At 51.8% G+C, this 27,613-nt stretch overlaps 1 protein-coding gene across 3 annotated transcripts in view; it reads right to left on the bottom strand.

The window, feature by feature from the left end:
• Positions 1–27,613, bottom strand: part of SSH1 (slingshot protein phosphatase 1) — a 57,639-nt gene that overhangs the window by 11,379 nt on the left and 18,647 nt on the right. Inside the window, exons 3-13 of one of the 3 annotated variants that reach the window (XM_037052338.1) lie at positions 19,355–19,458; positions 14,872–14,936; positions 14,289–14,410; positions 12,181–12,249; positions 11,060–11,125; positions 8,457–8,651; positions 6,925–7,018; positions 5,940–6,068; positions 3,537–3,583; positions 1,748–1,894; positions 3–203 (exon numbers count right to left, since the gene is read on the bottom strand). In XM_037052338.1, coding sequence (XP_036908233.1) covers positions 3–203; positions 1,748–1,894; positions 3,537–3,583; positions 5,940–6,068; positions 6,925–7,018; positions 8,457–8,651; positions 11,060–11,125; positions 12,181–12,249; positions 14,289–14,410; positions 14,872–14,936; positions 19,355–19,458 — 1,239 coding nt within the window. Of the gene's footprint in view, positions 1–2; positions 204–1,747; positions 1,895–3,536; positions 3,584–5,939; positions 6,069–6,924; positions 7,019–8,456; positions 8,652–11,059; positions 11,126–12,180; positions 12,250–14,288; positions 14,411–14,852; positions 14,937–19,354; positions 19,459–27,613 lie in introns of those variants that run through there. The other 2 variants (XM_037052339.1, XM_037052340.1) reach the window with 2 other exon arrangements.

Raw genomic sequence — 27,613 nt, 5'->3', positions numbered from 1 at the left:
ACCTCGCGTCCAAGATGCCTTCATACTCAGACAGCTGTCTCATAAAGCCTGCATTGGGCCGAGTGATGCTGCGCTTTTGCTTCACGTAGTTGTACGCTTTCTCCAGGGGCCAGCCGAATTCCTTCATCGCGTAGGCTATGACTGTGGAAGCGGATCGACTGACTCCCATTTTGCAGTGTACCAGGCACTTGGAATGGTTCCGCCTGAGGAAGGGGGGTGAGGTTTCAAAAAGCTTAACTTCATTCTCTCGGGTTTTACACAATGAGCAGTTTTAAACCCCAAAGTTATGTCATTGTCCAAATCTGCCTAGTCCTGATGTTTACGTAGCATATGCTCACCCACCCTTGAAAGGAAATAACTTCACTGCGAAATCAATTAGTACACAATGGGAAATCGAGATAAATCTGTCCTTGCCTGGCCAGGTTTTGCAGGGAGAGCTCCAAGATCAGGCTGCCTTCAGGGACAAAGTGGGGATCTTCCCACATTGTGGGGATAGGCTAGGAGGCCAAAACCCCTTTTTTTTGGAAAGCAAATGGGCAGCAAAAGGGAGATCTGCAAAAGATAACTCGGCAGCTAGAGCAGATGGAGACAGGGAATGGGTTCCTGTAGAAAAATGGGGTCAGAGAACCGGAAGCCGCAAGGCCCTCGGGAGACAGGAGGGTCAAGGAGCCAGGGTGAGGGCAGCAGCGCGGCCAACTTGGCCAAGACAGAGAGAAGCCAGGGGAGGGTGGGGAGGGTGGGGCCCGAGGTTGTGCGGAGGCAGCGCTGGCCCAGGCGTGGCTGATTCAACAGAGCCAGCGAGGCCAGACACGGTGTTTCTCTAAGTAGCACTTGCTCAAGAATGAAAGGGAACACCAGGTTGGAAAGCGCAGCACCTGGCAAGCTTTATTTGTACAGGAGGTGAGCCCACCGGCCTATTTACATTAGAATTAGCCAGCCTGCCAGGTGCAAGCAGACTCATGTCCCCTACTTCAGGCTTAAAATCACCAAATCTCAGTGCCTTTTCTTTCTTTCTTTCTTTCTTTGGGGGGGGTGGGGGGACTGAAGTCTTGCTCTGAAGTCTTTCCCTAGAGCATGCAAACAAACTATGAGGTCACGGTGGTGAGGTCACGGTGGTAACCAGGACAGGTCATGGAGCTTTGACCTGGAGGGGTGCAAAGTAGAAGATGGGGCCTTGAAGGCTTCTCTGTTTCTGACCCTGCCCGCAGCAAGACGGAGTCGTTCTGCAGGAGAATGAAGGAGCAGAGGCTGGGTGGAACCAGGGACAGGCTCCGGGTCTGTCCCATTCTGCTCGCCCAGGAAAACCGCGCTAACTCAGGTGGAGCGGGCAGGCCGCGGCTCGGGGCGTCTGCCCCAGTATGCTCCCCTGGGGAAGCAGTCCCAGAGGCGCGCTAAGTCCACGCACAGCCTGGCCCTCCCTGCTCTCTCCTCTGGCTCAGAGGCTCCCCAAAGTGTCCATATGCTGCTGGATTCCTAACTGGAAGCCGTGCTGATGATGAAACTGGGGTCAAGTGTCACGGTCAGTGACAGGTGGGAGAGAACGAGTTCATTCGGGCCCAACCTGGAGATCGACAACTTTGCCCTGCTGGTGCTGGGGGTCCTGTGGTCCCCAGTTGGAGGACCATTGACACCCATGGCTCCCTCAGCCATGAGGTGCCCGTGTCTGCGACTGCCATTCATTGCCGCCCACCCAGCATCTGCTGGCGTCTTCCTCAGACCAGTTTCTCTGGCTTCCCTGACCACTCACTTCGCTTTGTTTATGAAATGGTACGCTTCGTTCCAGTGGGCAAGAAGGTCTGTTGTCTCCTCATCATAGACTCGGATGTTGTGATACGCAAATAAGCCAGGGAAAAAATTATCTATTTCTCTAGTGACATTTAAAATGTAGTCAACACTGCAACGAGAGGGGGAAAAAAGAGAGAACAAGTCTGGAGAATCAGAATGAGAAACTACAAAACAAAAAACTGAACTACGTAACAAAAAACTGAACAGAGAAAAAAATCAAATATACATTAATAAAAGATTTATGTTTTTATGGTGGGACTTCTGTTTTTCCTTAACAAATTCTTTTGATATTTTCTTAATGCCCTACAATGAGAACATACTATAATCATAATATAAAACAAACTTCTTTATAAAAAACTTATTTTAAAAAAACAGTTCAGCCCTGGCTGGTATAGCTCAGTGGATTGAGCGTGGGCCTGTGAAGCAAAGGGTCACCGGTTCGATTCCCAGTCAGGGCACATGCCTGGGTTGTGGGCCAGGTCCCCAGCAGGAGACACATGAGAGGCAACCACACACTGATGTTTCTCTTCCACTCTTTCTCCTTCCCTTCCCCTCTCTCTAAAAATAAATAAATAAACATTTTTAAAAATTAAAAAAATTATTATTATTTAAAAAAAAGTTCCAAGCATTGCCAAGCAATGTTAATTCTGGAAAGTAGATACATATACTACTTAAATACATTTTCAACTTTCTCGAAGTTTCAAAATCCGTAACTACTATGTGCATACAGAAGCCTTAAGAAAAACAAAGTCTCCACCTTTAAATAGTTAAACAGCAGAATATACTTGTCCATTATTTATGTCCTTGGGAACTGCTTTACATCCTTTTTGAAACAAGGAAGGCTATAAATAAATAGAGTTGAGAGGGTCTGCTAGCCAGGTTTGGTCAGTTCTAAAATTAATACACATGTCCCAGGAAGACCAGGAGTTTCAAAATCCCTCCAACAGACTTCATACGTGAATATCTATAAATGCTCTAGACAGAAATACCTTTAAAATAATTTACTCATTCCCAGCAAAATAGAAAGTGTAGACAGCATCACCCTACATTTTAAGAATACTTTCGGTTGAAAGAACTTAACCAGTAGTTCTAAAGATGTATTTTAAGATTTGTTTAGTCTTGATTTTCGGATGCAGTAATTCAAGGACGCCATCATGTCAGACCCACAGAATGGTGATTTTGTGGCTGTGTAGTTTTTTCAAAAAAATGTCCCGACATCTGTTCTTGAAGGTCTAGATTTAAACATTTGTTATTCCTGCTGCTGGGCAATTCTCAGACTAAGACGGGCACGGATTTCTGCCCAACACCGGGTATTAGCTGCAAGAGTCCCACCAGGTCCAAGAGTACAAGTTCAGCTAGAACCAGGAGGGGTCCAGGGACCAGAACTTCTGAGTGGCCCAGCAGACAGGTGTGTCCACACCAGTACTCTCAGCAGCTCTGCGGGCAGTGGGGTTGGGGAGGGGCTCCAGGCCCTACCGGCATCCAGACAGTCAATACCACGATACCACAGGACTGTGATTTAGGACTGTTCTCTGGGACAAACACCATCACACAAACTCCAGGAAAATGCAAACCATGAGTTATTCAAGAGGTGGCCTTCTAAAGCGCATCTGTTGGGCTATGCAAATCACCCCGGCTGCCAGGGTGCAGGCCATTCCAGGCAGGTAGCTAGAGGGCTCGACCTGCGTGGCAGAGCCCAGGGTGTCTCAGCTGCCTAGGAGGACAAGGGAAGACAAGAGGAGCAGACTCACCCTGAGCCCTGCAGTTCCTCCAGATTGGATGCATTCCATTCAGAGCCCTGGGGGACAGATCACACAAACCCCCCGTGAGTGTCACGTGTCAGCCTCAACAGCTCTGGGGATGCTAGCCCTGACGGTGATTTCATGGCCCCCCGGCCTCAGAGGACAGAGAGAACCGATGGAGGCCGGTATCCAAGCAGGTTCCCAAGCGCTCACACGTGGGCAGCACAACAGGGGAAGGGCAAGGCCAGGAAAACCTGCTCCTCTCACCACTTCCTCTCCTGAGACTCCAGCGGGTCCTCTCACTGGAGGCGAGACCCCCCCTCCAGCTCAAGAGGGGGCACTGCCACCCTCGCAGGAGTCACTCTGCCTCTTCTGGGAAGTGTGCTGGCAATATCCTGACGGTTCCCACCCTCTGACCCGGAAATTCCACTCATAAACAGCTACCCCGAGGAAATACCCAGAATTTGCAGAGATTTATGGAGAAGGATATTTAAGGTTATTTATAATAACAAAAGAGTGGAAACAACCCAAAGACCCAACGAGGAGAAATTATAAAACAAACGATGATGGATCATGTGATGGAGCATTTCAGTAGCTCCTACTTTCCGAGGACATTTAAAGACACAGGGAAATCCACACAACAACATGCAAATAAAGCAGGACACACACATGAACAGTATGGCCCTTTTCCTTTTTAAAAAAGTGCTACATAGGCATTTAAAAAACCCAGAAGATGGAAAAATAAATATACTAAAACGTTAACTAAGACTACCTCTAGATCTGGGAAACTGGGAATGCCTTTAATTTCCTTCTCTAGACTTACTCGTATTTCCTAACTTTCTAAAACATGTTTTAATACTTAAAAAATGGTATTAAAGAAAAAAGCCCTTCATTTCTGAGTATCCAAAGAACATGGAGGGGAAGAAAAAACAACAAAGAAAAACCATCATTTTGCTCTTAGGGAAAGCAAACAACATGTAAGTCCCAACGTGAAAAAAAACCCTGCGCAGTCTCCCTGAACACTCCCTTTCCGCAGAGGGCAGACCCCTCCGCAGGTGGGGGCTTCAGGGACCCCGATGGGGCTGGCTACGTGTGGGTGCTAGCCGGGGCTGCGTACTGGAGGGAGAGGCTCAAGCAGAGAAATTCCTTTGGTATCTCTCATGGAAAAAGTGACATAAAATACCAACCACACTGAAAAATTAACTGGCATTTCGCTAGCGCTGTGTCTTCTTGCCATGATCGCCACCTAGTGGAGCGACGGGCTGGAGGTGCCTCGAGTTCTGTCTCCACCAGGGAGAACCACCAACTCCCCCAGGGAAGCGGAGCCTGGGGCCGCCGCACAGCTTTCAAGACACAGGCTTCAAACCCACATACTTACGTATATTTGAACACATTCATTGAATGTGTATAGGCTGATAACTATACATAATCAAATATATATTTAACATATTAAATATCCATCATGACACATGCATTTGGAGGACTGTTAATTACTCCCCACAGGCAGAGGACAAAATCGTTCTGCTTTCTGAAGCAAAAAAATACACTCCCTTAACTTCCCCAGGAAGTGACTTCTGCTCTACCGATGGTTACCATTTATTTGTGCACCAAATGCCTCAAATCTGTATTTTACTGATTCCTCATGATCATTCCACGAGGTCCTGGTTGAAGGAAAAAAGAGGCAGAGACCCGCAGTTGCGGCTGTGTCCAGTCACATTGCTGGTCGATTGGGGGCTGGGAGCTTGGTCTGGTGGGGCCAATTTTCATTACTACGCTGCGCTGCCTCTAATTTTAGCAACGTGCCTTCCTCACAGTCTCTCTGACTTTGAAATCTTGCCAGTTGCCTTCTATGGAGATTTACAGCTTTAAAAAAATCTGAGCAAGAAGTGGAGGCTGCATCACTGAGGCCTGTTCCTTCCACAGCTCTGGGGGCCGTGCTCGGAGCAGCCGCCTGGACAAGCGGAGGGGAGGCTGCCTTGCAGGTGTCTAGTTTGCCTTCCCTGCCGTCTCTCATGCCTCAGGATCCCTAGGCATAACTCTGGGGTCTGGTGAGCACACTCCCTTTAGTAACTGGGGTTTTTAGCCCACAAACCACTTAGAGGTGTCTGGAGGGGGTTTGCGTGTTAGTGAGGGAAGAAGGCAAAGGGGGGCAAGGGTCTGAACACGGCTGCCAGCTGACTGGGCCAAAGAGCTTTCACACAATTCCCCACAGCCAGGCTGGCAGCCACATCGCAAGCATCTGGCTCCGGAGCAAACCGCGAGGCGGCAGGCCCGAGGACGGGAGTTCCTGTGCAAATCAGGATCGCGGCTCCCGGTGTAACTCAAGCTCTCCCCTCTCCTGACTTGCTCTAAGCAATCAAGGTCAATTTTACGTTCCCCAAGCCAAACCCTGACGTGTGCTGTGCCCCTTACGAGATAAAGATGATCGAAGATGAGGGAGGGCTTGTCCATCTGTCCCAAGATTAGAAGCATCTCGTTGTCTATGAATTCCTTGAATTCTTTCAAGTTACAGTTCATCTGCTTCTCCAATTCATTACGGATCTGTGGAGTGCAATACATCAGGAAAAGTGATTTGTCAACGAAAACAGTCGTTGCCCTCCAAGAAGTAAAGTCACAATGCAAACCGTGGCTGTTTTTTTTTTTAAAAAATGTGTTTTCTGCGTTTAGATACGTGTGACCCACGGGCATGGGCGGCAGGGACTCAGGCCACTCAGCCTCGCAGTCAGTCTGACGTGGGGGCAGTTTGCTGTTTGAAATAAGAAATCCGACTCCCATGGAGCCTTTTCCAAGTTTAAAGTGCTTGTACCTTTACAATTAAATATCAAACACAGGACAGTGAAACCCAAAATCAGTTTCATGTTGCTTTGGAAGGCACCACAATATGATGTAGTACAGACATTACTAAATAAAAAGATTGCGAGTAACTTAAAAATGGGCATTTCAACCTCTTAGATCCACCTGGTCTAAGCTGTTATTAAAATGCACTGCATTCCTTGAACAAAAAGCCACTGAAAAAAGAAAAAATGAGATCCAGAGAAACATCAAAAGGCAGCAATAAAGCAGTGCAGGGTTCGAGACTTACTGGTGAGGCAAGGTGGAGCAGAGGAGAGGGTGCTAACAGGTAATCGCTTGTTGGGACAATCTATGCAGAGGTCTTGTGGCCTCCTCACTAAAGGCCTTACAGGCTCAGAGAGCCCAGGAAATCCGCCCAAGCCCCATAGTGCTAAGCAGAGCGAGGTTCAAACTGGAGTCTGACCCTGAGGCCTGTACTCCTTTTGCCCGTCCTGCAGGAAAAAGTCACCAAGAGCTAGCGCACTGATTGGTCAGGAAGACCAGGTCTGTGCAACCGGACAGAGGAGTGACCTCTGGCCTGCGGAGAGAGGAAGAGCTCTCTTACTTCTTTGGAGGTCACATTTTCTAGGTCTTGGCTCATCATGATGCTCCGGAGTTTGGCTTTGATGAGGCGCTCGGTCCTTTCCCTTTCAGTCGGCCTGGAGAGAAATCAGCAAAGTGCAGAACTATAGGAAGACTGAGGCCCAAGTTTTCTTGGCCTGCGTGTCCTCAGCAGGTGGCAGAGAGGGACGGAGAAGACCTGCTCTGTGTCCAGAACTCACACGTGAGTCAAGAGTGGAGCAGATCGAGGGGGCACAGAGGGGCTGGGAGGTGCCCTCCCAGGTCCTGACCTGGCTCAGGTCCTGCAGAGTACTGGGCTCTCAGGGCAGGATGCTGGAACCACCATGTACCATCCCCATGCCACGGGGCCCTTTGGTCTCAGCTGGGGACACGGCTGAGTCCTGAGACTACCCACAGGCCTGGCTGTGTCCAGCTCCCAGGATCTCCTCACACGGCACCAAAATCTATGTATTTCCCCGTAACTTCCACATGTCAACTCTGGTTCTCCATTTAGGGGCCACATGAACCAGGCGAATCCTTCTGTGACACAATGCCCCTCTCTGTCCGAGAGCAGCTGTCACTTCTCCCCAGCCCTCTCACAATTTCTGTGTGGCCCCATGTAACACGGCCCTGGAGTGTCCTCACTCAGACCGCTCCCCTGTGCACAGCCCCCTTTAGATGCAGTGTCCCTGACACTGCGGAGAAGGGGCCTGACAGAGAAGGGGCGGGCCGCTTCCCTCTTCTGGAACCAGGTTTCAATTCTGTGCAGCCTATGGCCACACGAGCGCTGCTGGTAGCCACGCGTCACAGGCCACGTGATTCACGGTTGCTGCCTCTAAGGCTGCCCTTGGCCTGCGTGGGTGCAGTTGGGTTTTGGAACCCAAAGAAGTGGAGCATTCATAATATACCTAAGAGGTTGCTGGATGAGGGGGGGGTTGGGAGCCGAGTGACAAAGGTGAAGGGACTGAGAAGGGCAGATTGACGACATAGTCACAGGGGTATAAAGTCCAGCACAGGAATATGGTCCACAGCATTGTAACACCTACACATAGCACCAGGTGGGCACTGGGAATGTCGGAGGGGATACATCATTCAATGTCTAATCACTACGCTGTACACCTGAAACTAATACAAAATAACACTGAGCATCAACTGTCATTGAAAAATTAAAATTAAACAAAATAAAGAGTAGAGGAAGAGGCTTTAAAAGTCAAATGCACAGTAACAGAGCCCTGTCCAGGAGCTGGTGACGCAGGTGGGCCACACGTTTCTTTTGAGATTTGACAGACGCTAGGGGGCCGCTCCCCAGAAACCCATTCACTCCCAATGTGTCTACAATTTCAAAAGGGGGGTGGTGATCACGGACCCTTTCCCCAGCCAAAGGCCACCCACAGGCCACAGGTCAGGCACCTCTGCCTGAAACGCTGGTTCTGGGAGGGGCAGCCCTGGGGGGCGGGGCACAGAGGGGGTGTGGCCCCGCACGGACCCAGGGCCCCCGAGGCAGGCGTGGGGGCGGTGAGGAGGTGCCACACTCACTTGTCCACAAACAGGGCTGGGGAGTCAGGCCGCGTGGACTCCAGGTCCTGCATGGCGTTCCACTCGTTGATGCAGCTCTGCTCGGAGCCCACGCAGCTCTCGTAATAGCTGGCCCAGACCAGGGCCACGCCCCCAGGGAAGTAGTTGTGCCTTCGGGACACTTCACAGGCCTTGTGCAGGACCTGCAGGGCGGACCTGGGTGAGGAGGGGAGCGGGTCAGGCCTGGGAGGCGGGAGGGCTCTGTCCTCCCTCGGACAAAGGGGTTTTTAAACAGGGCAGGAAGGCCGGTCATGAAGGACCGGCTAGTGGGGACGCCCAGCCTGCTGGGTAACACACCAGTCTCCGTGACGTACGCACTGACCCAAGAGCAGACGGAACATCCTCCACCATTCCCAACAGGAAACAAAAAACTTCCTAACTCTTCCCGACAGGCTGGCTCACAGTGCATGCGACAGCGCACTGATTAACTCTCAAGGATTAAGATTTACTTCCGAGGCTATGGAGGTCACGAAGGCGGGAACCAGGGTTAGGCCCAGCTGTTGGAGGGAAGGAGCCGTTGGCTGCGCAGCAGAGACAGTTCACTGCGGTCTCATCGCTTCATTCCCACCCCTCCCACCCCCGGCCACGCTCCCACGCTCCCACGCTCAGATTCCTAAGGAAATGAGTTCTAGAAAGTCAGNCGTGACGTACGCACTGACCCAAGAGCAGACGGAACATCCTCCACCATTCCCAACAGGAAACAAAAAACTTCCTAACTCTTCCCGACAGGCTGGCTCACAGTGCATTGGACAGCGCACTGATTAACTCTCAAGGATTAAGATTTACTTAGAGGTCACGAAGGCGGGAACCAGGGTTAGGCCCAGCTGTTGGAGGGAAGGAGCCGTGGCTGCGCAGCAGAGACAGTTCACTGCGGTCTCATCACTTCATTCCCACCCCTCCCACCCCCGGCCACGCTCCCACGCTCCCACGCTCAGATTCCTAAGGAAATGAGTTCTAGAAAGTCAGTACGGAGGCCAGCAGCAGAAGAGGCTAAAGGGAAGGCAGTGGGACAGGAGGGACAACGTTACAAATGTCTATTGTTAACGGTCAGTGGTGTCATTATTGTTTTACCTCTTTTAACGTAAATAGGGGTTGGAAGTTTCTCAGCGAACGGGGTGAATCAGGTGTCGCTGAGGGATGGGAGAGTGCGGCCCGGGTCGGGGGCAGTTATCAGGGAGCGGCCGACGTCGGCACACAGACCTCTGCAGCCCACGTCACTTCTCCTGGTGGCACACACCGCTCCACTGTCTAGGTTGGTGGCAGGGAGAAACCTGAGCTATTTACTAAGTTTGGTTCTGGTTCAGAAGTTTAGGAAAAGCACATGGGGCTATTTTTCACTTGTCTGTAGAGAAAGCGATTTTAAAAAATAACCCAGGGATACAAAGAAACAGTTGGGACATCTAGAAAATTACAATTTCATGATTCCCCCCAAAACGATCCTGAACTGACTACAGAGCGGAGTGACAGAGGAATTCTGTGCTTATGGCCATGTCCCCTACAGACTCGAAACTCCGTGTGGCCAGGAATTCGGTCCAAGATGCTCAGCACCAAGGAGAGAGAAGCGAATGCCTGCCGTGTGCCAGGCGCAGCGAGCCGAGCCCCGTCAGGAGGAAGCAACGCCTGCAGAAACAGCGTGCCTCCCCCAGCAGAAACCAGCCACCTTGAAGGGACACCACAGACACTTCCTGGAAGAAGAAACACAAACGGCCAACGAGCGCATCCAGTGATGCTCAGCGTTCATTCATCAGGGAGGTGCAAGTCCAGACCACATTGAGACACCCCCCCCACCCATCAGGACGGCGATTACGCAGAACGACAGAAAATCACAAGGGCTGACTAGGACGCAGAGAAACCGGAATCCTGTGCATTGCTGGTGGGACCGGTGGCTCCCCCCAAACTTGTGAAACTACCCCGTGACCTAGAAATTCCCCTTCTAGGTGTAAACCCAAAGGAAACGAAAGTGGGGACTCAGACCGGCCCTTTGCTTGCCAGTGCTCACAGCAGCCCCACTCACAACAGCCAAACGGTGTCACAACTCAGGAGCCCATCAACAAATGCACGGATAAACAAAACACGGCCTGTCCACATAACGGACTGTCCCTTAGCCGTGAAAAGGAACGGAGTTCTCACACACACCGCAGCACGGATGAGCCCGGAAAGCATCACGCTCAGTGACAGGTGCCAGACACAGGAGGCCAAGCGGTCCCCTCACACGAGACATGGGACAGGCAGATTCAGAGAGACACAGGAGAACGGGTTACCAGGGGCTGGAGAGAGGGCGTGGGGGTTAGTGTTTAGTGACGGGGACAGAGATTCTGTCCAGGGTGACGGCAAAGTTCTGGGGGTGGACAGTGGTGCCGACCGCACAACACTGTGCATGTCCTAAAGCCACTGAACTCTGCACTTAAAAATGGTTAAGATGGTCAAGCTTGTTATGTATCGCTTGTCATACACGCAAAACAGATGTCCCTCGATGGGCTTTTCGGTGGAAGGGGTTTTCCTAGTCATGCCGTCACGTTGGAAACTATTTCTCAGGTGTTAAAAGTCCCCAAAACCACACTCACCACATGGCCTGGACAGACACGGGCTTGAAGACGTGCATCCTTCCCGCTGTGCTGACGCTGAACCCACTAGGAGTGAAAAGCAGCAACAAAAAGACATGGCGGTGAGAAGACAGACCCTCTACCACACCACTGCAGGACAATGGGGGCAGGCCCGCCAGGGGTGCTCCGGGGACAAGTGTGTCTCATGCTGTCAGATGAGGGACGACAGGCCAGCTGCATCAGACAGGGGCAAAGCAAGGGGGAAAAAAAGACAGGTCCCCAATCCCAGAAGGCTTGTTTCTAGCCCATCAACGCGAAGCCTGCAAAAACTGAGACTGGCAGCGTCAGACACCGTCTCATCGGTGCTCCCGCAGCGGCCCCAACACACCTGCCGCGTTCCACCCCACACCTCCCAGCAGTCTGGGGTTTGGTTTTTTGGAATTGCACTGAAAATGTATTAATGGAAGGCAAAATTTTCAAAAGAAAAGATGTGACCATAATTCGACATCTTCGAGAAATCAGATTCTTGTTCCTGCCTCCCAGACCCCCTATGGGGGCAGCATCACTTTTACTGTTGGAGTCCCAGGGCGGAGGATTTCCGATTCCGCCTCTTTCCCCCCGCCGCAGAACCCACGCGTCTCGCTGGGGACGAACGTACGCAGAACCTGGTGGGCCTTCCTCTCGTCCACCGGCCCAGGCCCAGCCCCTACGTGGCCCTCGGAACACTGCTGTGCCCGTGGCCGTGTGTCCTTCCCCGCACCTGCGGAGACTGCGAGTTCCTGGGCTGTCCCGTTTATCTGTGAACTTTTGGGGACCAGCCCCACATGGAGGGCATGTCCTGAGTGTTCATTTACCATATCAGGGCAAATGATGAATGTCAGTTTTCTGTGCTCTTGAACTTCACACAGCAGCGATCTCCTGTAATATGCTTCCACTGCTAGTCCACGACCCAAACTCCTTTGCGTACCGCCCAGAATGCCCCTCCCCTTGTGTGGCTCCCTAGAGGGCAATAGTGCTTCTCCTGATGCAATAAACATGTCACGCACATGATTCTACTGCTAACTTTACCCAGGGATGTTCAAACCAACTCACGTTTCAGAGTTTATAGTGATGAAAAGGACCTTTCAAGGGGATCTGCTTACCCATCGCCATCCAGGTGGATTTTCGTGTCACTCCACAGTCGGAGAACCATCCCAATGGTACAGCTTTTACTGCGAGGGAGGAAAGAGAAGCTGCCTGGGGTTGGAGTCCCCCTGCTTACCCACACTTCCCTGCGTCTCACCCAGCCCGCCCAGCTCACAGAGGGGAACGGCCCCTGACCTGGGTCTGGCTGCTGGGTGTGTATCTGGGAGAAGCTCTGCAGGCACTGCTCACCCCTGAACTCTAGAAGACACGGTCTGAGATGGCCCCCTACAGGGAGCTGCCAGTGACCCCTTCTCAGAGACAGTCACAGGGTGCACTGACCCCACCGTCTGGTGTGGGGGCAGCTCCATAAACACCAGGTCTCAGCTGCAGCTCCCAGGGGACAAGGAGCACCCAGCTGACCACATGACCTCCCTGCAGCAGGGGTGAAGCTGCTGACAGCTGGCGCACTCTGGGCACAAGGCCACGCGCACTCTGGGGGACACAGGCGAGTGGTGGCGGCCGACCCAGCCTCTGGTCCTGGGGTGGAGGAGGGAGGGTGCCAGCACCTTTACTGGGGTGCAGGTGAGACCTCTGTTTCTGTACCTTTTGTGCAGCTGCTATTTTAAGAACTAGTTTAATCTGCTTTTGTTTCGCCCATCCTCACCGTGAAATGATACTTTAGAGACTGGCGCCATTGAAACACATGGAGGGAATGAAAGGGCTTTATCAGAGGGGCTCCTCAGGTTATTGCAAACATTCTTCAGGCAGTTGAAAGAATCAGCTTGTGAGAAACCATTGTCACTGAGCCAAGGCCAGTGCCACCGACCTCCGGGGATCTCCCGCTTACATCTCTGCTAGCACTGAACAGCCGCCCGGGGAGTCATGTTACGAGTGTGCAACTGTGCAGCCAGGGCGCCTGGGTTCACAGAGCATCGTTGACCCCACCGGACTCTCCCACCCTCGGCTTCTGTGTCCGCAGGGAAGGGAGTTTTAAGTCCTTTGGGTAGAATGAGACTAAGCCTTTTGGGTTAGACCAGTTCTCAGGTCCCACCCTGCAGTCCTGCCCGTTCTTGATGAGCTAAATCTATTTCCTCTGCGGAGCTGCAAAGTAAAACTTACTTTGAGACTCAGAGCTCCTGGAGCTTCATGGCCGTGTCAGTGCTAGGGTGAGGCAAGGAGGTCCCCAACTGACAAGTCCCTACCCCTGAACGTGCCCAACTGCCCACTTGTCCTTTAACACTTGGCTTAGCCACCAGGTACCCCAGAGGCCTTTGGCGTGGCCCCTTTACAGCCACCCCTCTCCTGAGTTCCCAGCACCCCCCACGTGTCTCTGCATGACTGAGCCCACCAGCTGGCATCTCTGATCACGCTCTCCTCTTCCTCACGGAGCTTACAGGCTCTCTGAGGCCACGACTGTGTGTGCTGGTTGGTGCTCTGCTTACCTGCGCCTGGCCTACTGTCTCATACACAGGAGAATGTTAACAAATTGTTTGCTTAATGAGTAAGCAGATTAATGAATGATGATTAAAGGGAGTCCCCTTAATCTGGTTTTAACAAATCTAGGCTTTGTAATGGTCTCACATGCATTAACTTATCCCAGAGGTAAGAAGAACCACTTGCCTTCGATTCACAAAAATAATAGGGTCTATGATATCCCGAACTTGGCCTCTAGTTATTGGGAAATTCCAAACCTCTCTTTAAGCCTCTGACCCAGGACCTGTTGGCCAGTGCTTGGGAATCCACGGGACAGCAACATTGGATAAGGCACTTGATACGCTGCCTGTCCAGCACGTACTTCTTACGTGGGCTGGTCTGCCTGGGTGGCATCCTCCCTGCTTCACTGGGCCAGCTCCTGCTTTGACCTGGGTGTTCACCACAGCCGTCACCTCCTTCAGGGAGCCCTCCAGGCTAAGGTGCCCTTTCCAGAGCACTGCCAGTGGCCCCCAGTGTTGGAGCTCTATGCACAGAGTAACTAACTATTCTATTCTCTCAGCAGGCCCTGAGCTCTGAGAGCAGAGGCTGGATCTAGCACAGCGCCCGCACGAGAGCTGAAATGCCGTGCCCTGTGGTGCCCGGTCACCCCACCGCCTGCCACCGCCCACCCCCGCAGTCCCGTCAGACTCACCTTTCCTTACTGGAAAAGTCGACGCCCAGCAGGATGCTCTCCTCCGTGTCTTGCCGCCCACTGCTGTCCACCACCACCATGTACCGCACCCGCTCTGCCCAGGCGCTCTCCAGGCGCACGGCCTGCGCGGGCAGACGTGCTCTCACTGGCTGCCTCTCCAGCTGGGGCCCCCTCCCTCGCCCAACCAAGGTCAAGGGCTTCTGTTTTCTACCTTTCCCCCTGCGAGTTTAGGAACCAAGATGAGATACTTAGACATAGGAGCCACATCCCTCTTATACCCCTAAAACGAGGGACAGTGCTCGGCTCAAAGGAGACCCCCTCCCCAAGTTTGTTAAATGGGTGGATAATAACATCCAGAGAACGAAGATGCCCACTTAGCACAGTCTGATATGGGGCCCTGACACTCCTTTCTCTGGGCCTCTGGGCGCCGAGGAGCAAACTTCGCCTTGGCTTTTGTGAACAATTTGGGAGAATTTTTAAAACACGGAACTCATACCCCACCCCCCACCACACCCACTGCTCGGAATTCCCTACTAAATTTCACAATTAAAAATTCAAACTTGCCACTCTCGTCTCTTCTTACCAGCTTGATTCTGTCTTCACATCGCAGAAGATTGATCATTACTTGAAGGTGTTGGGGCAAGTCACCTATCAGACCAATGAAGAAGTTTTAGAAGGTCACCCACCTACTTTCCAGGCAGAGACCCAGGAGAGGCTGACCTTACGGACCGAGAGAGGACCCAGGCGTTAAAACTCCTCTCCCTCCACCCCAGGGGAGACATCCCCAAACCACAAAGCCTCAGCTCTCTCACCCCGCTCCCAAAAAGTATCACGAGCAGGCATGAGATACAGCTTTTTGCTCTGTTTTTAGAAGTGACTCTTATTTTCCCAAATACTTGCAATACGGGTTTTTAAACACAAAATTTGGCAAAAACGGACAAGCCTGGAGTGGAAATGTCGTTAAATTCAAGCGAACATCATTTTGCAGGGTAGGGCGCCAGGAACCAAGGACGCGGCCGAAGGAGGGGCCAGCGAAGAGCCTCCGAAGGGAGCGGGACTGGACGGGCCGCTGTCCCTCTCTCCGCTCTCCTGCATCTGTCGTGCAAGGCAAGGGGCAGGGGCAGGGGCACCTGACTAAGTGACTCTACAGACCAAAGGCCGAGGCCCACAGAAACGACAGCAAGCTGCCACTTTTTTCTTTGCTTGCTAAAAATTACACGCCCCCCACCTCCACCCCGAGTTATTTGAAAGAGGCAGCAATCCAGGGCCAGGTTCCCAACTTCTCTGAGAGGCCCCAGGGTGCAGCGGCACCCCCGGGGGCTAGGTAGGGTGGGGAGGTGGTGGGTCTCCAAGGCCACGCGGGATCAGCCCAACGGAAGGAAGAGCTGGGCAATCCAGGCAGTGGGACCTCGGAAACCGCACTTCCCAAGGAGTAAGGAGCAAGTGCGATTCTGACGCCGCTTTTCTCCTGACTTGTACATTAAAAAAAATGTCTGCACGAATTGCTTCCTGAAGAAAAGGTTCATCTGTAAAGATGCTGACATAGAAAAATGCAAGGAAAACTCAGAAAAATCTGTGTTAATTTCATTTTGTGCAACACCCCAAGGCAGCGATTTTCAACCTTTTCTATCTCATGGCACACACAAACTAATTACTAAAATTGTGCAGCACACTAAAAAAATGTATTTTTTTGCTAATCTGACCCCCCAAAAGGCAAAATTTTGATTCATTCACACTGGACAGCTATTATTGTGCTGGCTGTTGTCATTTTTTTATTTGACATCTAAGGGAAAAGGGAAACAGGTTTCTTGCGGTACACTGGTTGAAAATTGCCGCCCTAAGGAAATAGAATTATCTTTTTAAAAAAATTACCCTATAGAGCACAACTAGAACCCCAGCAGGATCAACACACTGGAGTTATTCCTTTGGCAAAAGCACCTTTTAAATTTTAGGGCGGGTTGATACGTGATGTCCAAGTTGTACTGCCTGCCTCAGAGAGGAATTGGGTCATCAAAAAATTGCCCCTCACAAAATAAGGCAAAAAAATGAAACAGCAACAAACTCAGAGACACAGAAACAGACGGACAGCTGTCAGAGGGGAGGGGTTGGCAGTCTGGTGACAAGGGGACAGGGATGAAGCAAACTGACAGGTACGCAGGAGCCGCAGGGATGTGCGTTACAACCCAGGGCACATGGTCAATAAAGTTGAGATAAACAGGTACAGGGCTCGGGGGGAAGCACTCTGTAAAGTACCTGATTTTCTAACCACTTTGCTGTCCGTGTGCAACTAATACAGAATAATTCTGAACATAAAATTCAATTGAAAAAAATTTTTAAAAAGCGAGCTGCCCCTCCTGTCTGTTCTATTGCAGGGTCCCACAGGGCACAGCGTCCCACACTGGCACCACTTCCTGTGAGGAAGGACTTGGAGGTCAGGATTCACTTAAAGAAGGATGCAGGGCCCCTGTCCCTTTCCTCTACCTAAGGGCACCCTCGCCTGTCCTGTCACCAACCCACAAAGGGTGACAGCCACTACGAGGGTCCTTGGTTTGCCTGGGCCCCGCGACCACACTCTGAGTCAAAGCACACAGATGAAAGCGAAAGCAGCCCCGTGTCAGACGGGCACCTACAGGAAGGGGACACTGTACAGAGAGACTCCTTTCAGCAGGACAGCTCGTGGAGGCGTGGGACTGCCGACAGACAGGAGTCCTGACCCCAGTCCGGCGTCCACACACGGGGTCCCCACACGCTGGCATGCTCACCAGGCACCTGCACGGAAACCTGGGCACAGCAGCACAGAGCCTGGTCCTAGGAAGTCTCAGAGGGACTGGACTGGCTGACACGAACTGAATTACTTTTACGTGGACAGAATTCACCCTCCGTTGCACTCGGCTCTTCGAGCTGATTACTGATGGGGCTGTGGCGCACCCAGGGACAGTCTGCCAGCCCCCTGCCTTTCTGAGCTCACCAGCCATCCCAGACCCCGGGGGCACGGAGCTGCCAAGCCAGTGGCCTTCCTCCTCCTCTCACACACATTCAGGGGACGCACGAGTCAGCCCGACCCGGGGCTTCTACAGACAGTCCTGCACTTACTTCCCCCAGCTCTCACATGGTGTGAACGTACTGTCTGATTCAGAGGAAGGAGACGCTTCACACCGAATGAACAAAGCCTGAGCATTGTTCACAACAATGACATAAACAATGGTTAAACCCCTAACAGGCGAAACCATTGGCAAACTCAAGAGCGAAGGTTCTGTGGATGGGATTGTGGTCCTGGGAGCCATTGCAGGAACCATCATAGCCACCACAACAGAGTGCCTACGAGGAGGCAAATGTGCTACCGTGTGGATTTTGACGTCCACGCCCTCCAAGGTGCTGGCCCCTGGCACCCACTGTAGAGACCTGGAAGCCCAGGCTCAGGGGCTGACGGTGACAGTGGAGTGAGCTGCGGAACCAGGACTGGGCGCCGGTCTGCCTGGCTCCGAAGCCCGTATTCTTTCCCCAAACCACAATGCCTCCTTGTGCAGGACAAGTATTTTCTTGGCTTAAAATAGACTTGAATCTTGATTACAAATATCATTACGTGAAACTGCTGGTTGAGCCTTGGGTGTTTGCTATTGAATTATGAGATGTAAAATTCTAATCAAGGCCCTCAGATCCAAAATGAGGCTGGATGACCGGAGGTCAGACAGACGAAACGACCGAAGTGACAAGAAGTCACTCAAGTGCAGTTGCCAGAGGGTCCCGGGCCTTTCCAGCTCACACCCAGGTGTGTGGGGCCTTTCCAGCTCACACCCAGGTGTGTGGGGCCTTTCTAGCTCACACTCAGGTGTGTGGAGCCTTTCCAGCTCACACTCAAGTGTGAGCGGCCTGTCCAAGAAGCACCTGGAGAGGTTACCACCTATTACAAACATTTGTACACAAATGTTTTCTGAATTCTTCTTCTCAAATTGCCTTTGGTGGCAGAGTCAAGTCACCAAAGAAAACCAGGCCTGTCACTTTGTAGGTGTTCCTTATTTGTTTGCTTTTGGACCCAAAGTAACACTAGGTTCAATCCCTGCTTTATCACTTCCCTACGTGCCCAAACCGAATCCACCATTAAAAATAGAGATGTCCCATCTCAGTACGTGCCAAAGGCTCATAAATAGGTTCCCCAAACGAGGCTGGCTGGAGCTCTCTTTGCATTGTAAGAGTAATACATCCCATTATAGAAAATCTGGAAATGAGAATTTAAAACTTTTATCACCTATAGGCCCAACACCCAAGACAACACGTCATGTTCCACTGGGAGACCAGCTGGAATCCTCTCTCTGTTGGCACTGGGGTTCCCTCTGCCCCAGGCTAAAAAATGAGGACTCCATGAGTTCTGTCCATGGGTACCCTCTCTCCCCAGCTATGGGGTGGAAGAAGGGAGGGAGGGATGCACAGTGTGGACACATGTCGCTCTGTGAGGCTAGGTAGGCTATTGGCAGCTCATGTCAAATACGTCACTAAATTTTGTTTCTTTCTAGATGATCTTGGCAAAGTTTAATAATGGCTGTTTTTTCATTTCACTGCCTTTTATAAAAACAGATTTTTTTTCCTTTTGATACTAACTGTAAGGGTAATGGATTGTAGAGAATGTGGGGGGGGGGGGAAATCCAGAAAGAAATTTTCCAAATGCTGGGAGAAATGACATCCCCAGAGTAGGTTTGTAGTACCCCAAGGTGGCTGGCTTCAAGGGGACATCACCTGGCTATAATGCCTTCTGGTGCATTTGTTTAAAAAGTCCTACTAGAACTTAAAATATACAGTTAACCGATAAACTCTGAGTAGGAAATCTTCACATCCAAACCAAACGCTACCAACCACCTTACCGGTGAGGCAGACGCAGACGCTCAAAAGGGTCGCCTGCTCCCCGTGCCACCTGGAAAACGCACGGACCACCCGCAGGAGGAAGGGCTTTCATTGCAAGCTGGTCCCGCCTCTGCTCTGGCCTTGCAACCCAGCAGACAGCTCACCACCAGTAACAGGAAGTCCCTCTAGCAGCACGGAAAATACATTCCGACGTGAGGACACCAGCTTACCTGCGTGCTTGTGGGGATGCTGGAGACTTCGCTGGCCTTGAGGGCTGCTCCCCTGCTGTAAGAAGAGGGCGGCTCCTTTCACCATGAAAAAGCTCTCACTTACGCTGGGGAGAGTAAAACCCGAGCACAGTTAGGCTGGAATTCAGAGAGGAGAACGGGCCAAGACATGCTCCAGAGGCAAAGCTGGAGTGCAGACAAACAGCATATAAAACTCAAATGGGATAAAACAGCTTCTATAAAAACTTCACATAACAGTCTTTCTTCTCAAACCCCAGCTGCAAGCCCACTGCTGGAGAGTTTGCGTGATGAAAGAATGTTGCTGCTAAAACACCCGAGGTTTGATGTGGGCTCTTCCAGGGCCAAGAGCCCCTTCCTGCAGGGCACTGTAACGCAGCGTCTTCTAAAAATAGGGACCGACTCTCGGATTAGGGCAGGGTGATTCACTTTGTGCATTTAAGTCTTGCTGCTGACCTCTGTTTCTGACTCCATGACTTTTAACAACTTGACCGCTTCTTGGTGCCTTCCCGTGACGGAATCCGGGGAAGGGGAAATGGCATTTCCAGTGTTTGTTTCATCTTACGAAGAGAGAGTGGCTACTGACCTGTGACGTAACTCAGTCAAGGTTGCTCTGTCCACTGTTGCTGCAGAAAACCTGAACTTGACCCAGTGAATTCTGGAGCAGGATGAATCTTTGGTCTTTTGTTATTTCAACTACCAATAACATCTACATTCAGCCCTGGCTGGTGTGGCTCAGTGGACTGAGTGCAGGCCTGCAAACCAAAGGGTCTCGGGTTCGATTCCTAGTTAGGGGACATGCCTGGACTGTGGGCCAGGTCCCCAGTAGGGGTATGCAAGAGGCAACCACACACTGATGTTTCTCTCCCTCTCTTCCTCCCTCCCTCTAAAAATAAATAGAATCTTTAAAAAAATTTATATTCAGGCCCTGGCTGATGTAGCTCAGTGGATTGAGCTCGGGCCTGCAAACCAGAGGATCGCAGTTCGATTCCCAGTCAGGGCACTTGCCTGGGTTGCAGGCCGGTTCCCTGCAGGCCAACTCCCAGCAGGGGACGCACGAGAGGCAACCATACATTGATGTTTCTCTCCCTCTCTCCTTCCCCTCTAAAGATGAATAAAAACACTTAAAAAAATTTATATTCAACCTATAGCTAAAAAATTTGCAATTAAACATTTTTCAAGATTTCTAAATGCCCCCAAAATTCTTTTGCTGATGAAGAAATTAAGACTGTATAAATTGATAGACTGTATTATCTATTAGTTACTAGAATTAAAAAATTCCATCAACTCTGAAAATTACCCATAAAATACACCAAAATTATTAGCAGTATTTTTTGAGGGGTTGAACTATCCATGATTATCTTCTTTCTACCCCTCTCTATGTTCTAAATCTCCTACACTGAGCAAATACCAACTTTTTAAAAATATTATTTTTGTTGGATTTTCAAAGTAACAGAAAACATTGTACTCACAACAAAAAACACATTTTATTTTTATTAATTTTGTGAGAGAAGATCACAGTTCAAATTTTAGGAAACTGTAAAGATCATCAATTCTCTCTTGAGCAACCAATTAACATGTAAATAATTTGAAAGAAAAATCTTTAAAAAAGCCTGCAGCACTTTTTTTGTTTGTTTTAACAGAGAGCAAATCAATTTCTGGCAGAAACACAACGTCTTCCGTAACATGAAAAAGCAAGATCCCCTTTGCCCCAGACACCTACAGTGAGTGGTCGGCCGTTCTAACCCTGAAATAAAACACTCAGCGGAGGGATGTAGCTCTAAGTGCTAAGAAAACTCACCCCACAAGCTAGCATGGAAGTCAGCAGATCCTGGGGTCAGAGAACGGTTATCTCCCAGAATGTAAGTCCATAATCAAATCTGTTCGTTTTCCCGGTTGAATCCCCACGCTAATGATGGTGACTGCTTGAACATCGAATATTAAGGTCTAGTTCTGCCTCTCTGACTTGGCCTTTGAGTCACCGAAACTGGCTTCATAGATTCCCTACCACCAGGAGCTTCCATCTGCACACCCTTCTTGACTCACGATCGCGAATGCACTGCCAAGCCATCCTTCCCACCTACTAGTCACAGGCCTGTGCTGCGAGCTACAAGTGTTGAGGAGCCCGGGTTGTAAATGATGGAAGAAACGAGCAGCGGCCTATCTTTGCTGTCTCACTCTCGCCTACAGATGGCAAGAAGCGCTTAGCGTTCTCCTGACGCCTTTGAAATCCAGGTTGTCTCAATTTAGCAGGTGGCAGAACTGCCCGACACTTTCCGAACCTTCCAATGCGTCACCCTCTCCGTCCTTAAAATTTCACAACCACGTTTGTTTCCAGAACTATTCTGTTTTAGACCCAGATCGCTTACTACCTTCTCTCAGCAAAACCTGAAAGAGCTGCCAAGAGACTCCAAAACCCATGAAACTTAACAATCAGTTCATCAAAGCCGCTGGGGAAAATCTCTGCAAGGCAACATCAGCCTCTTTTGTTCATGAGTTAAAAAAAAAAGGAAAAAGAAAAACAAAAATCCATACTGACCAGAAACTGGAGCACTCTGGAAACAGCCAGCCATTAACGGTGACCTTTGCCTTGGAAATCACGGGTGAAAATTCCCCTTGGTTTCCCTTACACTTCCTTTGGAAAGAAAGGGGAACAATGCAAAAGAATAGGCCGGTTTTACCCCGTGATTCCCGTGATCACTGACGAGGCCAGCGGGCCCCAGGGTTCCCCAGGCTGATAAAGAGCCAGAGCTTCCCGTGCACTCCGGCAGGCCGGGGGCTGTGCGGCTGCGGCTGGGAACACACTGCCTCTGTCCTCCTCCCAGCAATGGGTCACGGGCGTTTACTGGAAGAGTGAGACTGGAAGCTGCAGGGAAGCCCAGGGAACATGTTATCCGAGGAGCCGGTGCCCTCGCCCTGCGCCTGAGGCGACCGTGAGAGGATGCAGCAGGGGATGGCCACCCAAGATGACTGTCGGGGCCAAGAGGCCTTGGAGCAGGGGCCGTCACAGGATTCATGAAACGAGATGCAGACATTCTTTGTGACCCTGTTTCCCATCTCCTGGTCTGAGCTCACTGCACCAGAGCCTCACACACCCTCTGGCTGGTCACGCAAAGGCCATCTCCTGCTGCCAGTGCTCCATGGGGCTGTCGGCCTGGCTTCTAACGCCCAGGGGCACTGCGCCCCATCCATCAGCCTCGAGGTGCCCCTGTGGGGACGGAAGCCCTTTAACAAGTGCACTTGGGCAACGGCACACACACTTCCCTAGCCGCTCATGGCCGGGAGCAAACGCCACCAACCACCCTCTCGACACCAAACACCCTCTCGGCTACAGAAACACCAGCCATCGCCTCAAAGATGCTGGTGTCCTAAACAGAGCGACTAGAGCTCCAGAAGGTCAGACCCAGACAAACAAAACGGAACTGTCTTCCTCTGTCGCTGTAAGAAAAAATCAGGAAGTGAAAACAAAGCCGGCCCCTGCCCTCCCGACCCCCACCCTCAAGGCTGCTATCTCCAGAGCGTAAACAGGCTCTCAGAGGACACTGGCTTCAGGCGATGATGACTATGCGGGATTCAAGTTTCTCCAACGCACTGAAGACAGAGAAAAACCTCAGTCCCCGCTCCTCAAAACCCCCAGCCCTCGGAGCACACACAGCCAGTCATCCAGACACCGAAGCGCAGGAGGAAGAGAGAAACCAGTGGTGAGATACGCACTAATTTGGGCTGGAAGCCCCTGAGGAGCAGAAGTGAGGAGGTGGCTGAAGGGAGACGCAGCAGTCGGTGAAATGGAAAAGGGTCATGACTGCGGGGTCACAGCTGGGTCACAGGCCTCACCGCCAGAGCTCCTGCCTCCCACCCCGTCCAGAGAAGGCGGAGAGGTGAGAGTGAGGCTGGAGGCCGTCAGCCAGGAGTCCTCGTCCTCGACGATGTCCCCACCCGGAGAGCAAATGGCTCTTACGGAACTCTCGTCTTCCCCTGATGTTTGGGCTGAAAAGGCCCTTGTCCCCGCACACGCTGATGAAAGAGGGCCATTCAGAGAGAGCGATGCACCCAAGTCCCTCTGACCGCTCGCCTCCCACGGCCGTGTGGGCCTCAGCAACGTGCGCTCGGGTATTAGACTGCAGGAAAATGGCCTGGCCACCAAGTCGCCTACCCCAGGCAACGGGGACCCCAGCTTGCTGCTATCGACATAGTGAAGGATTTCTACTTATTGTTAAAACACCATCCATTCACCCAACAGTGGCTGTGGGCAGCTGCCACAGTTTTGTGGCACTTTCAAAAGCACTTTTACATTCTGGGAATTCTTCAGTCATGCTAATCGCTACTTGAGGAGGCGAGTCCAGGGAGGAGCACCCCAGGTAGTGGGCCCCTCGTCGCACACAGGAGCTTTGAGAACTGCAGGCAAGGTGCTCGGGAAGGACGGGCGGCCAGAGGTAGAGCAGGCCCAGGTCCTGGGGGGCCCGGCACTGGCTGTTTTTAGCATTCTTTCAGCCAGTGAATCAAGTAAGGGTACACAGAACCACACTGCAGGGCAGAACGGGTCCGCGCCCTACCGAAGGAACTCTACTAGTATTTAGAAGAAGGGAGAGAGCATCTAACCGGTGGATTTGGGACGTCTTCATGAAGGAGGCAGCACTGAGTAGAGGCTTCTGGGAAGGTCTTACGTGGAAGCTTCTCCCAACCCCCAAATCCTCACGGAAGGATTAAGTGAAACATACACTATAGTTATTCACATTTCGCAGCCGAGGGAACCTCTGCTTGCCCAGGAACGTACATCGGTACCAGACAGGACTAGACCCAAGTACATCTGTCCCACGTCCACCTTCTTAACCCCTGCAATGCCGTCATCGTCCCCACAGGTCCAGATGATTAACTGCGGGCGCTGCTTTGCTTCCACTAAAGCACGCATCACTGAGATGCCAGAAAGTGAGCTCGTCCTCAGTGCCCGCTCCCGGCAGGTGGAAGCATCGTTCACAGGAAACACAGAGAGGGATTCACACAGGGCAACACGACCTCAGGAAGAGCCTTGGCGTTAGAGCTCTTGCACTGGCCCTGGGGACAAGCAGAAGGCTTGGAGGACCACCCCAATCACCCTGCCCATGGAACACGTCATCGCTGCTTTTGGACTGAATGGGAACTGTGACGAGTCCTGTGGGTGGCACAGCCACGCTGGCCAAGCCACTTCCCATCAACAGCACTGTCACTAACAGCACCCGCCACACGGCAGAAACCGTGCCGGCACTCGGCTACACCATGCCGCCTGGTTCCCGCGGCTCTGAGGGGCAGGCGTGATCTGCTTCATGTGACAACTGCAGGAAGGCAGGCAGCGCCTGAAACAGTCCCCAGGGACAGCCGGGCAAGCCGGCGCTTAACTAACCCCCTCGGTGGGTCTGGCGCACGTGGGAGTTTGAGGAAATACAAGTGCGCTGGTCTGGGCTGTAGTTCACGTTCCACTACATGTGTGCTCGGAGGCTCACTTGCAGGGCTCTGTTCTTCCACCCACACGCCAATATTTGTAGACTAAGAGGCAATGTGCCAAGCCCGCCTGAGTGTCCACAAGGGCAAAGGCAATGCTCCCCTTTCAGGGACGGGCACATGTCTGGCTGGCTTGGGTGTGTGCCAGGCCACTTCGAAACGTAATTCCCTGAAAACCAGAAATATGCAGTGTAGCAACACCACGGAACAGACTATTGTGCTAATGCTCCCGATTTCTGCGTCTGGCCAGACATTCGAAGAACCGGTGAAACCCCTATGACGCACTCAGGTCTGGGTGTAACCTTAACCGATTCTAATTCAAAAGGTCCGCAGTAAGTCTGGACGTCTGCTTCTTAAAAGTCCCAGAAGCGCTCCGGACACACAGCCAGGGTTACGAACCCCTCAGTTTCACAGTCACAGGAGACACAGAAAACTGCTTTCTTCCCTGGGATTCATAAAAACGCCTTACACATAGTAGATGCACAAGAAATGTTTTCTGCGGGGGAAAAAGCGCCGCCACTAAAAACACACAGTCCCTTCAGGGGAGAAACACAGTCGGGCACAATGGAGGGAGGTCACGCCAGGTCACAAAGCAAAGCAGGGCCCTTCCTGGATGAGGTAGAACAGGTTCGAAGGTGAGCGCGCGTGCTGGTCTTCTACCAGATGCTTTCAGGGCCACAGCGTTCCTGCCCTTGAAAGGCAGCCCTCCATCTCCACACTGGGACAGTAAGAGCGACAGATCAGACCTCTGATCAGCCCTGCTGCTGAGAAAGCCCTCTAGCTAATGTTCCTGATCTTCTAGGAACTTCAGGGCAGACTGGGCAGGCATTATTATGCTCCATTTTATAGATGAGGACACAGGAAGTTAGTTCCATACTACGATTTTAGGGTTTCTGACACTACGCCTTGCATGAAATCCGAGAAAGGGAGCCTGAAGGGCAGGCTCCGAAAAGGGCCCCAAACTGCCCGGACTGGCTGGAACAACCCAGAGAGCTCTCGGACTGCAGTTTGTCTAGCGGATTTGATCACAATTCCAGAAGAAACGGGCACACGTATAAAGATGGGTACCACTGAACACTCCCAAGAGGCGGTTCTGCTGATTCCATTTCGATCCACAGATACTTACTGTGTCGGGCAGGTGCTAAGCCCTGGGCACTCAGAAATGAGACCCTCGTGGTTCCCGCCCTGGAGCAACATCCGGTGCTGGTGGATCAGGCAGACACAGGAGAGTATCCAGTGCCGGTGACGGCAACGTCACACGGCAGGTGGCATAGCAGACGAACGTACAGGGTGCTGCAGACGCGCGCGCACACACATATGTGCACATACATGTGCATACAGGAGGGACGCCTGGCCCCACCTGGGGTCTAGGGAGATCGCCCTGGAAGAAACCACCCCAACCTGGGCCTCAAAGGATTGGTGAACAAAGAAAGGAGCAAGGGGAGCAGGAGTGTCGACGGGTTCCTGGCACCTGCCCTGTGATGGGCAGGGGAGGGTTTGGTCTCTGCTGTAAAAGGGCCCAGTGTGAATCCATACGCATCTATTCTGGTGTGTAAGCCAGTTTCTTATCAGTTTGGTGAGTGTAAGTTGGTTTTTCGGAACTTGATCATCCTGAGTGTAGTAATTAATTCAAGTTCGGGACATGCAAAGCTAAGGGACAAAGTTGGGCTTTGGGTGGAGCCATCCCACTGGGCACCTGGGAAGTCGGCACCTGAGGGCCTGGTACACCACAGACATTGAACGAGTTTTGTTTCAAATTTGTAAATGGTACCTTCAACCTGAAAGGTTCTTCATCACTTACAGGTGGCCTGCCCTTATACTTTTGCTCTTAATTCTCAACAGAATGAGTTTTCATCCTTCTAATGAAAGGACCAAGACAGAGCAGGTAAATGACTTATCTACAGTCACATGGCTAATAAGGGGCAGACCTGGACTGAGACGCTCCAAGCTCGAAGCTCTTCCCGCAGAATCCCTGGGTCGGAGGGCAGATGGTCTGGCCCATGGCAACAGCAGCAGGTAACACTCAAAACCACTACTGGCAATGGTTGGGATTCAGAAGCCCATCCCTCGCAAAGCGAGTTTATGAAGGTGTAAAGGAGACAGGAGACTTGGAGGAGGCTGAGAGACTGCAGGTGGAGAAGAACGCTGCTTCCCTTGCTCTTCTCCCACAGCCGCCCCACCCCCCCGCCCGAAACTCACGTTCAAGTCTCAAAGACCCTGAGCTGCGCCAAGGCCTCCTCCTTTCTAGCCTGTGCTCCACGGCCCAGTTGGCGGGGGGGGGGGGGGTCTTGTGCCACATGCCGCCCTCAGAGCACGAGGAAACAAGGAACTCACCTGCCACACCTATCAGCCAGAGCTCCACGCTGTCCCTGAAACACAGGACGCTGGGCGCAGGGAAATTCCAGCTCTGTAGGGCATCACACTTGGGGAATGGGGTCACAGGCCAGCAAGGCTGGCGGGGCTCCTCACACATGGCTTCGCTGCTGGGCCGGGGATTGTTTGGCTGGAAGGCGTAGGCTTCTCTCAGACAAAAGGAATGTCCAGAAGTATTTCAGACAGTAAGAGACATTCTCTGAAGCCAGCTTCACAGCTCTCCTTCATACCGATGGGTGGGAGCAAGCAGCTGAATGTACCAGCAAGCTCGAAAAAGCAGGGTTTTTTCCACTGTGTCAATAAGACAGCAAGTGATGTGCCCTGACTTGGCCTTGTAAGTCTTAGGATAGTTTTCTGATAGCACCCCACCCCCACCAAGAGCCCACCAGGCCCGGT

The sequence above is a fragment of the Sturnira hondurensis genome, unplaced genomic scaffold (assembly GCF_014824575.4).
Source record: "Sturnira hondurensis isolate 20B ecotype Veracruz unplaced genomic scaffold, ASM1482457v3 Scaffold0007406, whole genome shotgun sequence".
Classification (NCBI taxonomy): Eukaryota; Metazoa; Chordata; class Mammalia; order Chiroptera; family Phyllostomidae; genus Sturnira; species Sturnira hondurensis.
This window is presented reverse-complemented; position numbering and strand designations above follow the sequence as displayed.